Source organism: Globicephala melas, chromosome 2 (genome assembly GCF_963455315.2).
Source record: "Globicephala melas chromosome 2, mGloMel1.2, whole genome shotgun sequence".
NCBI lineage: Eukaryota > Metazoa > Chordata > Mammalia > Artiodactyla > Delphinidae > Globicephala > Globicephala melas.
Window position 1 is genome coordinate 81084920 of NC_083315.2, and position 13563 is coordinate 81098482.

General features: G+C 37.7%; 1 protein-coding gene across 12 annotated transcripts in view; it reads left to right on the forward strand.

Annotated features, from left to right (window-relative positions):
• Nucleotides 1-13563, forward strand: part of LEO1 (LEO1 homolog, Paf1/RNA polymerase II complex component) — an 81699-nt gene that overhangs the window by 47087 nt on the left and 21049 nt on the right. For all 12 annotated transcript variants that reach the window (XM_060294248.2, XM_060294246.1, XM_060294245.1 and 9 more), the window contains 4 exons: nucleotides 1946-2050; nucleotides 5981-6075; nucleotides 7050-7195; nucleotides 7913-7997. In XM_060294248.2, coding sequence (XP_060150231.1) covers nucleotides 1946-2050; nucleotides 5981-6075; nucleotides 7050-7195; nucleotides 7913-7997 — 431 coding nt within the window. The remainder of the gene's footprint in view (nucleotides 1-1945; nucleotides 2051-5980; nucleotides 6076-7049; nucleotides 7196-7912; nucleotides 7998-13563) is intronic.

Here is a 13563-nt window from a genome sequence, read left to right on the forward strand (position 1 = left end):
GACCTGGGGAGCATAATATCCAGAAAGTGAAAACACGGCTGGATGATCTCAATGAGCTATGATAGCTTGACATATGTGTCCTCATCCTGGGGAGATGTGCTTGGATCAGAACATTCATTCCCTAAAGACAGCAGGAAACACAGAGCTGAACTTTGGCTTTTGGACCCTGTTTTATAATAGTCATTTACACTGTTCTCCTGAAGTTAACACGTTCTCATGTAGAATATTAAAACAATTAGCCATCTTCTTTTTTTGTATTATATAAAAGTCACTTTGATTAGGTTGGAAGTCTTCCTGAAGTAATTAATATCTGGATTGCTTCATTTTTATAAATGATTGATTATAATTACATATTGATCCTGTCTTCTTAAGAGCTGCAGTATGGAGAGAGGGGGTCTTTTCCCCTGTAATACATACCTCAGGATAGCATTCAACACCACATTTTAGCATTATTTAGGAGAGGAGATCAGAAAATTTCCAGAGATGGATATAGGTCTATATAGACTATAGGACTGCAGTAAGTACTCAGTAACTAGTTCTGGGTAGAGTTATTTGTACTGTTACCAAAATCATTAAGGCTCATGCACTACTTCCCAAATACTAGCAGGCTAATATAAAACTAGGGTCATATTAGGAATCTTGTAGCTGGTCATTCTGCTTAATTCTTAACTAGTTCTACAATGGTTCTTTTTTTTTTTTTAACATCTTTATTGGAGTAGAATTGCTTTACAAAGATGTGTTAGTTTCTGCTTTATAACAAAGTGAATCAGCTATACATATACATATATCCCCATATCTCTTCCTTCTTGTGTCTCCCTCCCTCCCACCCTCTCTATCCCACCCCTCTAGGTGGTCACAAAGCACCTAGCTGATCTCCCTGTGCTATGCGGCTGCTTCCCACTAGCTATTGGGTTTACATTTGGTAGTGTATATATATTCATGCCACTCTCTCACTTTGTCCCAGCTTACCCTTCCCCCTCCCCGTGTCCTCAAGCCCATTCTCTAGTAGGTCTGCATCTTTATTCCCATCCTGCCCCTAGGTTCTTCATGACCATTTTTTTTTTTTTTTTAGATTCCATATATATGTGTTAGCATACGGTATTTGTTTTTCTCTTTCTGACTTATTTCACTCTGTATGACAGAATCTAGGTCCATCCACCTCACTACAAATAACTCAATTTCGTTTCTTTTTATGGCTGAGTAATATTCCATTGTATATATGTGTCACATCTTCTTTATTATAGTGGTTCATGTTTGAAGTTTACAATTAGGTAAATAATTGTACCATCCAGATATATTTGTCTCTTCCATTGCAATATTTTTACCTCTTTTTTTTTCTTCTGTAATGAGTGGTATATAAATTTAATTATAAGTTTCAGTACTGCTTTTTGCATTCTCCCAAGTTTTTCTGCTTACAGAAACCAATGTTCCTTTTATTAATTTTATTTTAAAATTTACTGTAGTAAGTTGATTTTTGTGTGTGTATGTACAGTTCTGTTAGTGTCAATGCATGTATAGATTTGTGTAACCACCACCACAGTCAAGATACAGAATAGTTCTGTCACCCTAGAAAACTCCCTCATTCTGTACCTTCTGTAGTTATATACTTCCCCACCTGTGACCCTTGACAACTACTGCTCTGTTCTGTCACTGTAGTTTTGTCTTTTTGAGAATGTCATCATATAAATGGAATCATACAGTATGTAACCTTTTCTCTTTCACTTAGTGTAATGCATTTGAGACTTACCCGAATCGTTGCATGTATCAGTAGTTCATTCTTACTTATTACTGAGTAGTTTTCCATTGTATGGGTGTACCACAGTTTGTTTATCCCTAATGTTGCTTTTATTTATTTATTTATTTTCCTAATGTTGCTTTTAAAACACAAAATTCTAAGTAATGATATGACTGTGATTATGCAGATCTTCTGATTCTCCTCTTACAGAATCTGCAAGAGGCAGTGATAGTGAAGATGAAGTTTTACGAATGAAACGCAAGAATGCAATTGCATCTGATTCAGAAGCGGATAGTGACACTGAGGTACCAAAAGGTACTCAAATTACTTCTTTTATATATCTGTATTTCCATCCCTCTCTCTGCATTTAGCTGTAGTGCATTCCCAACCCTGGGCACTGGCCCCAGACTGCAAGACGCACAGAAGAGGGTGTGGGTACATTTAGTGTACACAGGCAAGTTGTACAGATATTAGAAACTGCTTGCACTTAATTAGTTGAAGAACCTGCTTCATTTATAGTCAGAGTGAATCTGCTGTTATGGGCTGAGGCTTTGGTTGAGGTGGAGATGGCAATGTCCATTCTTTGGTTTGAATAATGACAGTTGCAGCGCAGCTTGTTAGCTTGTTCTTTTTTTTTTTTTTTTTTTTTTTAGTAAATTTATTTATTTTTGGCTGTGTTGGGTCTTCGTTGCTGCGTGCAGGCTTTCTCTGGTTGTGGTGAGCAGGGGCTACTCTTCGTTGCGGTGCGTGGGCTTTTCATTGTGGTGGCTCCTCTTGTTGCAGAGCACAGGCTCGAGGCACGCGGGCTTCAGTAGTTGTGGCATGCGGGCTCAGTAGTTGTGGCTCACAGGCTCTAGAGCGCAGGTTCAGTAGTTGTGGCACACGGGCTTAGTTGCTGTGCGGTATGTGTGATCTTCCCGGACCAGGGCTCGAACCCGTGTCCCCTGCATTGGCAGGCGCATTCTTAAGCACTGCGCCACCAGGGAAGCCTGTTAGCTTGTTCTTAAGTTCTTAATAGGTTAATATCAGATGAAGAACCATATTCTTCAAGCTATGGTTTATTTATTTAAATTAATTAATTAATTTATTTTTGGCTGCATTGGGTCTTTCTTGCTGTGGGCAGGCTTTCTCTAGTTGCGGCGAGCGGGGGCTACTCTTCATTGCGGTGCGTGGGCTTTTCATTGCAGTGGCTTCTCTTGTTGCAGAGCTCGGGCTCTAGGTGCACGGGCTTCAGTAGTTGTGGCTCTCAGGCTCTAGAGCATAGGCTCAGTAGTTGTGGCGCATGGGCTTAGTTGCTCTGTGGCATGTGGGATCTTCCCGGACCAGGGATTGAACCTGTGTCCCCTGCACTGGCAGGCGGATTCTTAACCACTGCGCCACCAGGGAAGTCCCCAAGCTCTGGTTTAGATGAAGAGTTTATAAAACCCCAGTGTTAGGTAATGTGGGTTTGTTGTAAGGTTAAAAGATCTACCTGTTCATCTCTTCATGTGACTACATTTCAAATGGCTAATTACTATACAGTAAAGATACGATGTTAGTATAAAAGTTACAGCAAACATAAGTTTGATATGCACAACCATTTTGTGCTGAATGGTAATTAGGCATTAATGTTAAATAGTTTATATAAATTGTCACAAGTAACAGTATAACTAAAGGAAACATTTAGAGAGTCAACTAGAGAGAAAAGGAGAGAGCTGGACAGAACAAGCTCTGGGGTTTACTTAAAGATCTTTAGATCTATGTACATGGACTTCGGAATCAGATGATCCAAGTTAGAATCTTTGTGGTTCTTTGCACTTTCTAACTATATGATTTTGGTCAAATTAATTACTTACTACCCTTAAATTTTCTGATCTGTAAGAAGGAGGTGATGCTAACCACGTAACAGCATTGTTGTGAGAATTAGATATATTAATTATTTTATCTGTTTACAGTTATTTATTGAGAATCTGCTTTGTACTAGTACTATTCTGTGCGCTCAGAATGTAGCAATAATCAAAACAGATAAAGACTGCTCCCTTGTAGAACCCATATTCTGGTGGGGTCAGTGTAAGGTAGGGAGAATAATAGCACAATAAGTAAATGAAATGTTAGATGGTGATAAGACCTAAGAAGAAAATAATCAAGTGGGGACGTGTGAGTGTTGCTGGATGGAGTTGTAGTTTTGGTGATTTTATCATATAGATAAACTTTTCAATACTTGTGACCTTCCTCCTTCCTCCTTTTTTTTAAAAAAAAAAAATTTTTTTTTTAGAGCAGTTTAAGGTTTGCAGCAAAACTGAGGGCAAGAGATTGCTCATATATGCCCTGCCCCCACTCATGCATAGCTTGCCCCACTATCAACGTCCTCCACCAGAATGGTACATTTGTTACAATTGATGAACCTACAATGACATATTGTAATCACCCAAAACCCATAGTTTACATTACGGTTCACTTCTTGGTATTGTACATTCTATGGGTTTGGAAAAATGTATGACATGGATCCACCATCTTCATGTCATACAGAATAGTTTCACTGTCCTAAAATTCTCCGTGCTCTGCCTGTTCATCCCTCCCTCCTGCCTAACCTCTGGCAACCAATGATCTTTTTACTGTCTCCATAGTTTTGCCTTTTCCAGAATGTCATAGTTGGAATCATATAGTAAGTAGCCTTTTTAGATTGGCTTCTTTCACTTAGTAATATGTATTTAAGTGTCCTCCATGTCGTTCATGGTTTTACAGCTCATTTATTTTTAGCACTGAGTAATGTAGGCATACCTTGTAATATAGCACTTCAGTTTATTGTGCGTCTCAGATACTGTGTCCTTTGCAAATTGAAGGTTTGTGATAACTGTGCATTGAGCAAGTCTGTTGACGCCATTTTTCTAACAGCTTTTGCTTATGTCATATCTCTGTGTCACATTTTGATAATTCTTGTGATATTTCAAACCCTCCACCAGCAAAAAGATTATGATCACTGAAGGCTCAGATGATGGTTAGCATTTTTTAGCAATAAAATATTTCATAATTTTTAAATAATTTTAAAATTTAAAGTGTTTTAAAATTAAGATGTGTGCATTTTTTTAGACGTAATGCATTTGCACACCTAATAGACTACTGCATAGTGTAAATACAACTTTTATATGCCTTGGGAAACCAAAAATTTCATGTGACTTACTTTATTGCAATATTCACTTTATTGTGGTGGTCTGGAACCAAACCCAAGATGTCTCCGAGGTGTTCCTGTATTCCATTGTCTGGAAGTACCAGTTTATCCATTCACCTACTGAAGAACATCTTGGTTGCTTCTGAGTTTTGGCAGTTATGAGTAAAGCTGCTATAAACATTCGTGTGCAAGTTTTCGTGTGGATGTAAATTTGCAGATCCTTTGGGCAGATACCAAGGAGCACAATTTCTGGGGCATGTGGTAAGAGTATGTTTAGTTTGGTAAGAAACTGCCAGACTGTCCTCCAAAGTGGGTGTACCATTTTGCATCCCCACCATCAGTGAATGAGAGTTCCTGTTGCTCCACATTTTTGTCAGCATTTGGTGTTGTCAGGGTTCTGAATTTTGGCCATTCTAATAGGTTGCCTCTTCTTCTTTTTTTTTTTTTTTGTTGCCTCTTCTTTTTCAGTGATCGGTCCTTCACCTTGTCTCAGTAACTCACTCCCATGGTTTTATCCTAGATCATGTCATTACCAATAATCATAACTCTTTTATAACCCCAATTTCAAGCAGTCTTCTTTTTGACTGCCCTCCTATCTTCCTGTCACCTCCTCTACTACCCCACCTTGATTTATTGATTTATTACAGATGGTTGTTGATGTTGTTGTTTTGCCTATACCTGGGTGAAGTTCTGCTTGAGAGGAGGGGGACCTGGGTAGACATGGACCTGTAATTTTAAAACTTGAGGGACTCTATAGAGAATAGGCCTGTGTAGAGTGCTTAAGCCCCAAATTTGAGTATCTAGATTGTAGGAGGATATTTTTGGGCTCCTGGGGAATAGAGGAAAGTGGAAGAACAAGGATGCTGTGAGTGAAGGGAGAAAGGAGTGCCTCCTGTGCAGCTTTGCCCTTCACTGGATTTGCCCCCTTCCCTCTCCACAGACATTCTTGTCAGATCTTTGAGAACCAGGCTCAGGGTTGTGTTTGAGTGGTTTCTGGGTGCTTGGTCTAGAAACCTTGGGAATATGTTGAAGTGATAGCTTTGAAGAATCATTGTTATAGATATTAATACTAAGCATTTTTTTCTCCTATATGGAAGATAATAGTGGAACCATGGATCTCTTTGGAGGTGCAGATGATATATCTTCAGGGAGTGATGGGGAAGATAAACCACCCACTCCAGGACAGCCTGTTGTAAGTAGAATTACCAGTGAGAATTGGAGGAGGGTATTAAATCTGTCTTCTATGCTGGGAAGAGGAAGTTGATAAATGAATTGCAGTATGAAAATACAACAGACAGATGACATTCTCAGTTAATTAGGGAACACTTGGTTATAAGGAGGATTAGAAATAACTGCCATGGCACATCCATCCACGGAATACTACTGAGCAACGAAAAGGATTTAACTATTGCTATACGTTAGCAACTTGGATGAAGTTCCAGGGAATTACGCTGAGTGAGAAAAAGCCAGTCCCAAAAGGTTACATACTGTATGAATTCACTTATATAACATTCTTGAAATGACAGAATTGTAGAAATGGAGAAGAGATTAATGGAGATTAAGGAGGGATGAGGGCAAGAGGGAAGTGGATGTGGCTGTAAAAGGGCAGCATGAATCTTTGTGGTGATGGAAATGTCCTGTGTCTGACTGTATCAGGGTCAGTCTCCTGGTTGTGATATTGCACTATAGTTTTGCAAGATGTTATCACTGGGAAAAAATGGATAAGAAAAAGAAAGAAAGAAAGAAAGAAAGAAAAAGAACTGCCCAGCATGAGGTTAGCGCCGTACCTTAAGAGACTACTAGACTGCAAGGACCTGTGAATTGAGAACCATTGGTTTAAATGTTTTTTGTGTTTTGTTGATAATCTTCTCTGATTTTAATTGATAGAGTGACTTCATATTGAAGTGCTGATTAATTTCACACTTCTATCAGTGAATATGTGGAAGGTAGATTTATCACAAAAGAGATATTTTCTTATATTGATGCCTTCAAACAGATCTTGTTTTGCATGAGGTTTTTGGGGAGTTGGTTGGTAGGGATGGATGTTAACCCTAAAGTCATGTCTCATTATACTTCTTATCTGCCTAAGCAATTAAAGTGTGGAAGTTGAGCTAGACCACCTCTAAGGTCCCATCAAGATCTAAAATTCTGTGACTCTTTCACTAGGATGAAAATGGATTGCCTCAGGATCAACAGGAGGAGGAGCCAATTCCTGAGACCAGAATAGAAGTAGAAATACCCAAAGTAAACACTGATTTAGGAAATGACTTGTATTTTGTTAAGCTGCCCAACTTTCTCAGTGTAGAGCCCAGGTAAGGGGATCAGTTAATAGTGTTTTTTAATGTTGGATAGAGATATGTAGAATGTTGATATTTTTCTTATTTTGTATGAGTTGACTAATCACAAAATGGAAAACTGGTTATGTAGCTCTGAAAAAATAAATCAAGTATATACTGTGATAGAAAAAGTATGGACTATTGGTAAAGGAGACTTTTAATGCTTGTAATTGTTTTTAGCAGTCTGGTATTTCTTATGAATTAACAGACACCACAAGTCTTTGGTTGTTTCTGACTAATGGATCCCTGAAAAAGCTGGAACTGAGAGTGGTGAAGTTTGCTAGAGAAGCTGCCAATGTCTACTGTAGCAGTCATTGTGGATCTAGAAAAACTAATGGTTTTGGACGGTTAAACAGTGTTGATGGGTATTATCACTAAGTAACATGCAAGCTCTTGTGTAATTTAAAATTTTTTCCCTAAGCAAAATGATGTGGAAAGCTAGAGTATGTGTGGTCTACTCTTCGGAAGACATATAAGAATAAAGAATAGTTTGAATATTTAGCCTTGCTTGCACTTTATTTCAAGCAATATGTATTAACACCAAATTTCAAGAAGGTACAGTAATTTGAATGCTTCCTTATAGTTGACCATTATGATTTTTAATTATTGTGATTTTTTAGAGTTGCATTATATAACAGTAATGATATTTCTTACAAAATGTGATTAATAGTTTATTTTAAAAACAATTTGTAGACCTTTTGATCCTCAATATTATGAAGATGAATTTGAAGATGAGGAAATGCTGGATGAAGAAGGTAGAACCAGGTTAAAATTAAAGGTACTATTCTGTGCTTTTTTTTTCTTTTATAAAGTAAAACCTGGGAATATTAACTTGGGACTTGAGCTTTTGAAAATGATTTTTTATGTTTCTTGTTTTATCAACAAACAAATTATCTACCTTTTCAGAATATCTTTAGAAAGAAAATACGTAGCTTTTTCTCTGTATAAGGTGTCACTTTTCTGTTACTTTTCTCAGTGTTAAACTTTTTTGATGCTTTAAAAAAGTTATTAGCTACTTTCTTCAGAATAAGTTGTACTGGGGTTTGGTGTTTAGAGCAGCTATCGCCATACGTACTGTGGGTTAAGTTCTAACAAATTCCTGCAAGGGGAATTTCTTTAGGCTCTTTGATCTATGGATAAACAAATCAGATACAAAAGGAGAATTTATCTCTAGTACCTAACACTTTACCATATGGCTGTCTTTGTATTCTTCCGATTGTTCTTGTTCACTATTAGAAGAGATTTTTATTGTACTAAATTCCTAATGCTTCTCTTTGATACCTTGTACTATCTGGTTACCTCTATCCAAGGACGGCCTCTAATCTTCCTTTAATCAAGGAGGATGTAAGTTTAAGCAGATGCTTTAGAGCTGAGTTGTAGCAAAGAACAAGGAGCAGTTGGGACTTCCCTGGTGGGGCAGTGATTAAGAATCTGCCTGAGAATGCAGGGGAAATGGGTTCGATCCCTGGTCTGGGAGGATCCCACATGACGTGGAGCAACTAAGCCTGTGCGCCACAACTACTGAGCCTGCGCTTTAGAGCCCTTGAGCCACAACTACTGAGCCCACGTGCCACAACTACTGAAGCCCACACACCTAGAGCCCGTGCTCTGCACCAAGAGAAGCCACCGCAATGAGAAGCCCACGCACTGCAATGAAGAGTAGCCCCAGCTTGCTGCACTAGAGAAAGCCCGTGTGCAGCAATGGAGACCCAATGCAGCCAAACATAGATAAATAAATTAATTAATTAAAAAACAAAAAACAGGAACCAGTTGAACTCATGATACTGAAATTGGAGCTATGCATTTAAAATTCTTAAATCTGAAGGATTTCCTGTAAATACTTTTTTTTTTTTTCCTGGTGGATGTTGTACATGGTGTTAAAATATTAAGAAGTGGCAGTCTGGCATTCTTTAAATTCAGGGGCTGAAATTTTAGAGTAATTCCATATCTTCAAGTGTGATAGATCCACAAGCACCTAAAGAACCTTGATATATGATGGCTTCCCTAAAATCCATGGGCTTCCAAAGCTTTTCAGTGAAATGTCGTTACTCCTCCCTCTTAATGGAAATGCAAATCAAATGAAAAAATGGAGATAAACAGGCACCATTAACTTGGTCAAGGTCAGACAATTAATAAGAATAGTACTTAGACTGTTTTTGAGGTTTTGCTGTTCTTCCCCTTGCTTCCCCACCCCAAACCCCACCCTGGTCTCCATTAGGTTATCTCTTAATATCTTTCCTCAGAACATGTGTATCTGTTGATTTAGGCTGAGCACTGTGAATTTTTCAAGCCTGTTTTAGTACCTCTGGCATTATTCTGTTGCCTTTCTTTCTCACCATTTATATAAATTAATGTGATAGTGCCTTATTTGTGTACTTTTTATTGATTTTTGCATTTTCCCCTCACGTTCTGTCATGATACATCAGCAAGTGTCAATGTATCTGTATTTTAAGACCATGTAAATCAGACTGTAGTGTAGGCATCAGAGTTTAGAAATAAGTAGTTTACTCTAAAACCTTGGTGCTTAGAGTACAAAATGTCAGTGTATAACAGACTTTTTTATTTTAAAAAATTTTATTTATTTTTTATACAGCAGGTTCTTATTAGTTATCTATTTTATACATATTAGTGTATATATGTCGTCAATCCCAATCTCCCAATTCATCCTCCCCTTCCACCCCGCCCCTATGCTTTCCCCCCTTGGTGTCCATATGTTTGTTCTCTACATCATTGTCTTTATTTATGCCTTGGAAACTGGTTCATCTGTACCATTTTTCTAGATTCCACATATATGTGTTAATATACTATATTTGTTTTTCTCTTTCTGACTTACTTCACTCTGTATGACAGTCTCTAGGTCCATCCACGTCTCTACAAATGACCCAGTTTCGTTCCTTTTTATGGCTGAGTAATATTCCATTGTATATATGTACCATTCGTCTTCTTTATCCATTCATCTGTTGATGGACATTTAGGTTCCTTCCATGACCTGGCTATTGTAAATAGTGCTGTAATGAACACTGGGGTGCATGTGTCTTTTTGAATTATGCTTTTCTCTTTTCCCAGTAGTGGGATTGCTGGGTCATATGGTAATTCTACTTTTAGTTTTTTAAGGAACTTCCATACTGTTCTCCATAGTGGCTGTATCAATTTACATTCCCACCAACAGTGCAAGAGAGTTCCCTTTTCTCCACACCCTGTCCAGCATTTGTTGTTTATAGATTTTCTGATGATGCCCATTCTAACCAGTGTGAGGTGATACCTCACTGTAGTTTTGATTTGCATTTCTCTAATAATCAGTGATGTTGAGCAGCTTTTCATGTGCCTCTTGGCCATCTGTATGTCTTCTTTAGAGAAAGGTCTATTTAGGTCTTCTGCCCATTTTTTTGATTAGGTTGTTTGTTTTTTTAATATTGAGCTGTTTATATATTTTGGAGATTAATCCTTTGTCTGTTGATTCATTTGCAAATATTTTCTCCCATTCTGAGCATTGTCTTTTCATCTTGTTTGTAGTTTCCTTTGCTGTGCAAAAGCTTTTAAGTTTCATTAGGTCCCATTTGTTCATTTTTGTTTTTATTTCCATTTCTCTAGGAGGTGGGTCAAAAAGGATCTTGCTGTGATTTATGTCATAGAATGATCTGCCTATGTTTTCCTCTAAGAGTTTTATAGTATCTGATCTTACATTTAGATCTTGAATCCATTTTGAGTTTATTTTTGTGTGTGGTGTTAGGGAGTGTTCTAATTTCATTCTTTTACATGTAGCTGTCCAGTTTCACCAGCACCACTTATTGAAGAGACTGTCTTTTCTCCATTGTATATCCTTGCCTCCTTTATCATAGATTAGTTGACCATAGGTGTGTGGGTTTATCTCTGGGCTTTCTAACCTGTTCCATTGATCTATATTTCTGTTTTTGAGCCAGTACCATTTTGTCTTGATTACTGTAGCTTTGTAGTGTAGTGTGAAGTCAGGGAGTCTGATTCCTCCAGCTCCGTTTTCTTCCCCTCAAGATTGCTTTGGCTATTCAGGGTGTTTTGTGTCTCCATACAAATTTTAATGTTTTTTGTTCTAGTTCTGTAAAAAATGCCATTGGTAATTTGATAGGGATTGCATTGAATCTGTAGATAGCTTTGGGTAGTATAGTCCTTTTCACAGTATTGATTCTTCCAATCCAAGAACATGGTATATCTTCTTCATCTATTTGGGTCATCTTTGATTTCTTTCATCAGTGTCTTATAGTTTTCTGAGTACAGGTCTTTTACCTCCTTAGGTAGGTTCATTCCTAGGTATTTTATTCTTTTTGTTGCAGTGGTGAATGGAATTGTTTCCTTAATTTCTCTTTCAGATCTTTCATTGTTAGTGTATAGAAATGCAAGAGATTTCTGTGCATTAATTTTGTATTCTGCAACTTTACCAAATTCATTGATTAGCTCTAGTAGTTTTCTGGTGGCATCTTTAGGATTCTCTGTGTATAGTATCATGTCATCTGCAAACAGTGACAGTTTTACTTCTTTCCCAATTTGTATTCCTTTTATTTCTTTTTCTTCTCTCATTGCCATGGCTACCAAAACTGTGTTGAATAATAGTGACAAGAGTGGGCATCCTTGTCTCGTTCCTGAACTTAGAGAAAATGCTTTCAGTTTTTCACCATTGAGAATGATGTTTGCTGTGGGTTCGTCATACATGGCCTTTATTATGTTGTGGTAGGTTCCCTACGTGCCCACTTTCTGAACAGTTTTTAGCATAAATGGATGTTTAATTTTGTCTAAAGCTTTTTCTGCATCTATTGAGATGATCATATGGTTTTTCTTCTTCAATTTGTGAATATGGTATATCACATTGGTTGATTTGCATATATTGAAGAATCCTTGCATCCCTGGGATAAATCCCACTTGATCATGGTGTATGATCCTTTTAATGTGTTGTTGGATTCTGTTTACTAGTATTTTGTTGAGGATTTTTGCATCTATATTCATCAGTGATATTGGTCTGTAATTTTCTTTTTTTGTAGTATCTTTGCTTTTGGTATCAGGGTTGGTGGCCTTGTAGAATGAGTTTGGGAGTGTTCCTTCCTCTGCAATTTTTGGAAGAGTTTGAAAAGGATGGGTGTTAGCGCCTCTCTAAATGTTTGATAGAATTCACCTGTGAAGCCATCTAGTCCTGGACTTTGGTTTGTTGGAAGATTTTTAATCACAGTTTCAATTTCTGTGCTTGTGATTGGTCTGTTCATATTTCCTATTTCTTCCTGGTTCAGTCTTGGAAGATTATACCTTTCTAAGAATTTGTCCTTTTCTTCCAGGTTGTCCATTTTATTGGCATATAGTTGCTTGTAGTAATCTCTCATGATCCTTTGTATTTCTGCAGTGTCAGTTGTTACTTCTCCTTTTTCATATCTAATTCTATTGATGTGAGTCTTTTCCCTTTTTTCTTTTTTTTTCTTTTTTTTTTTTTTTTGCGGTACGTGGGCCTCTCACTGTTGTGGCCTCTCCCGTTGCGGAGCACAGGCTCCGGACGCGCAGGCTCAGCGGCCATGGCTCACGGGCCCAGCCGTGCCGTGGCATGTGGCATCCTCCCGGACCGGGGCACAAACCCGTGTCCCCTGCATCGGCAGGCGGACTCCCAACCACTGCGCCACCAGGGAAGCCCTTCCCTTTTTTCTTGATGAGTCTGGCTAATGGTTTATCAATTTTGTTTATCTTTTCAGAGAACCAGCTTTTAGTTTTATTGATCTTTGCTATCGTTTCCTTCATTTCTTTTTCATTTATTTCTGATGTGATCTTTATGATTTCTTTCCTTCTGCTAACTTTGGGTTTTGTTTATTCTTTCTCTAGTTCCTTTAGGTGTAAAGTTAGATAGTTTATTTGAGAGTTTTCTTGTTTCTTGAGGTAGGATTGAATTGCTATAAACTTTCCTCTTAGAACTGTTTTTGCTGAATCCCATAGATTTTGGATTGTTGTGTTTTTGTTGTCATTTGTGTCTAGGTATTTTTTGATTTCCTCTTTGATTTCTTCAGTGATCTTTTGGTTATTTAGTAACGTATTGTTTAGCCTCCATGTGTTTGTGTTTTTTATGTTTTTTTCCCCTGTAATTGATTTCTAACCTCATAGCGTTGTGGTCGGAAAAGATGCTTTATATGATTTCAGTTTTCTTAAATTTACTGAGGCTTGATTTGTGACCCGAGATGTGATCTCTCCTGTAGAATGTTCCACATACACTTGAGAAGAAAGTGTAATCTGTTGTTTTTAGATGGAATGTCCTATAAATATCAATTAAATCTATCTGGTCTGTTGTGTCATTTACAGCTTGTGTTTCCTTATCAATTTTCTGTTTGGATGATCTGCCCATT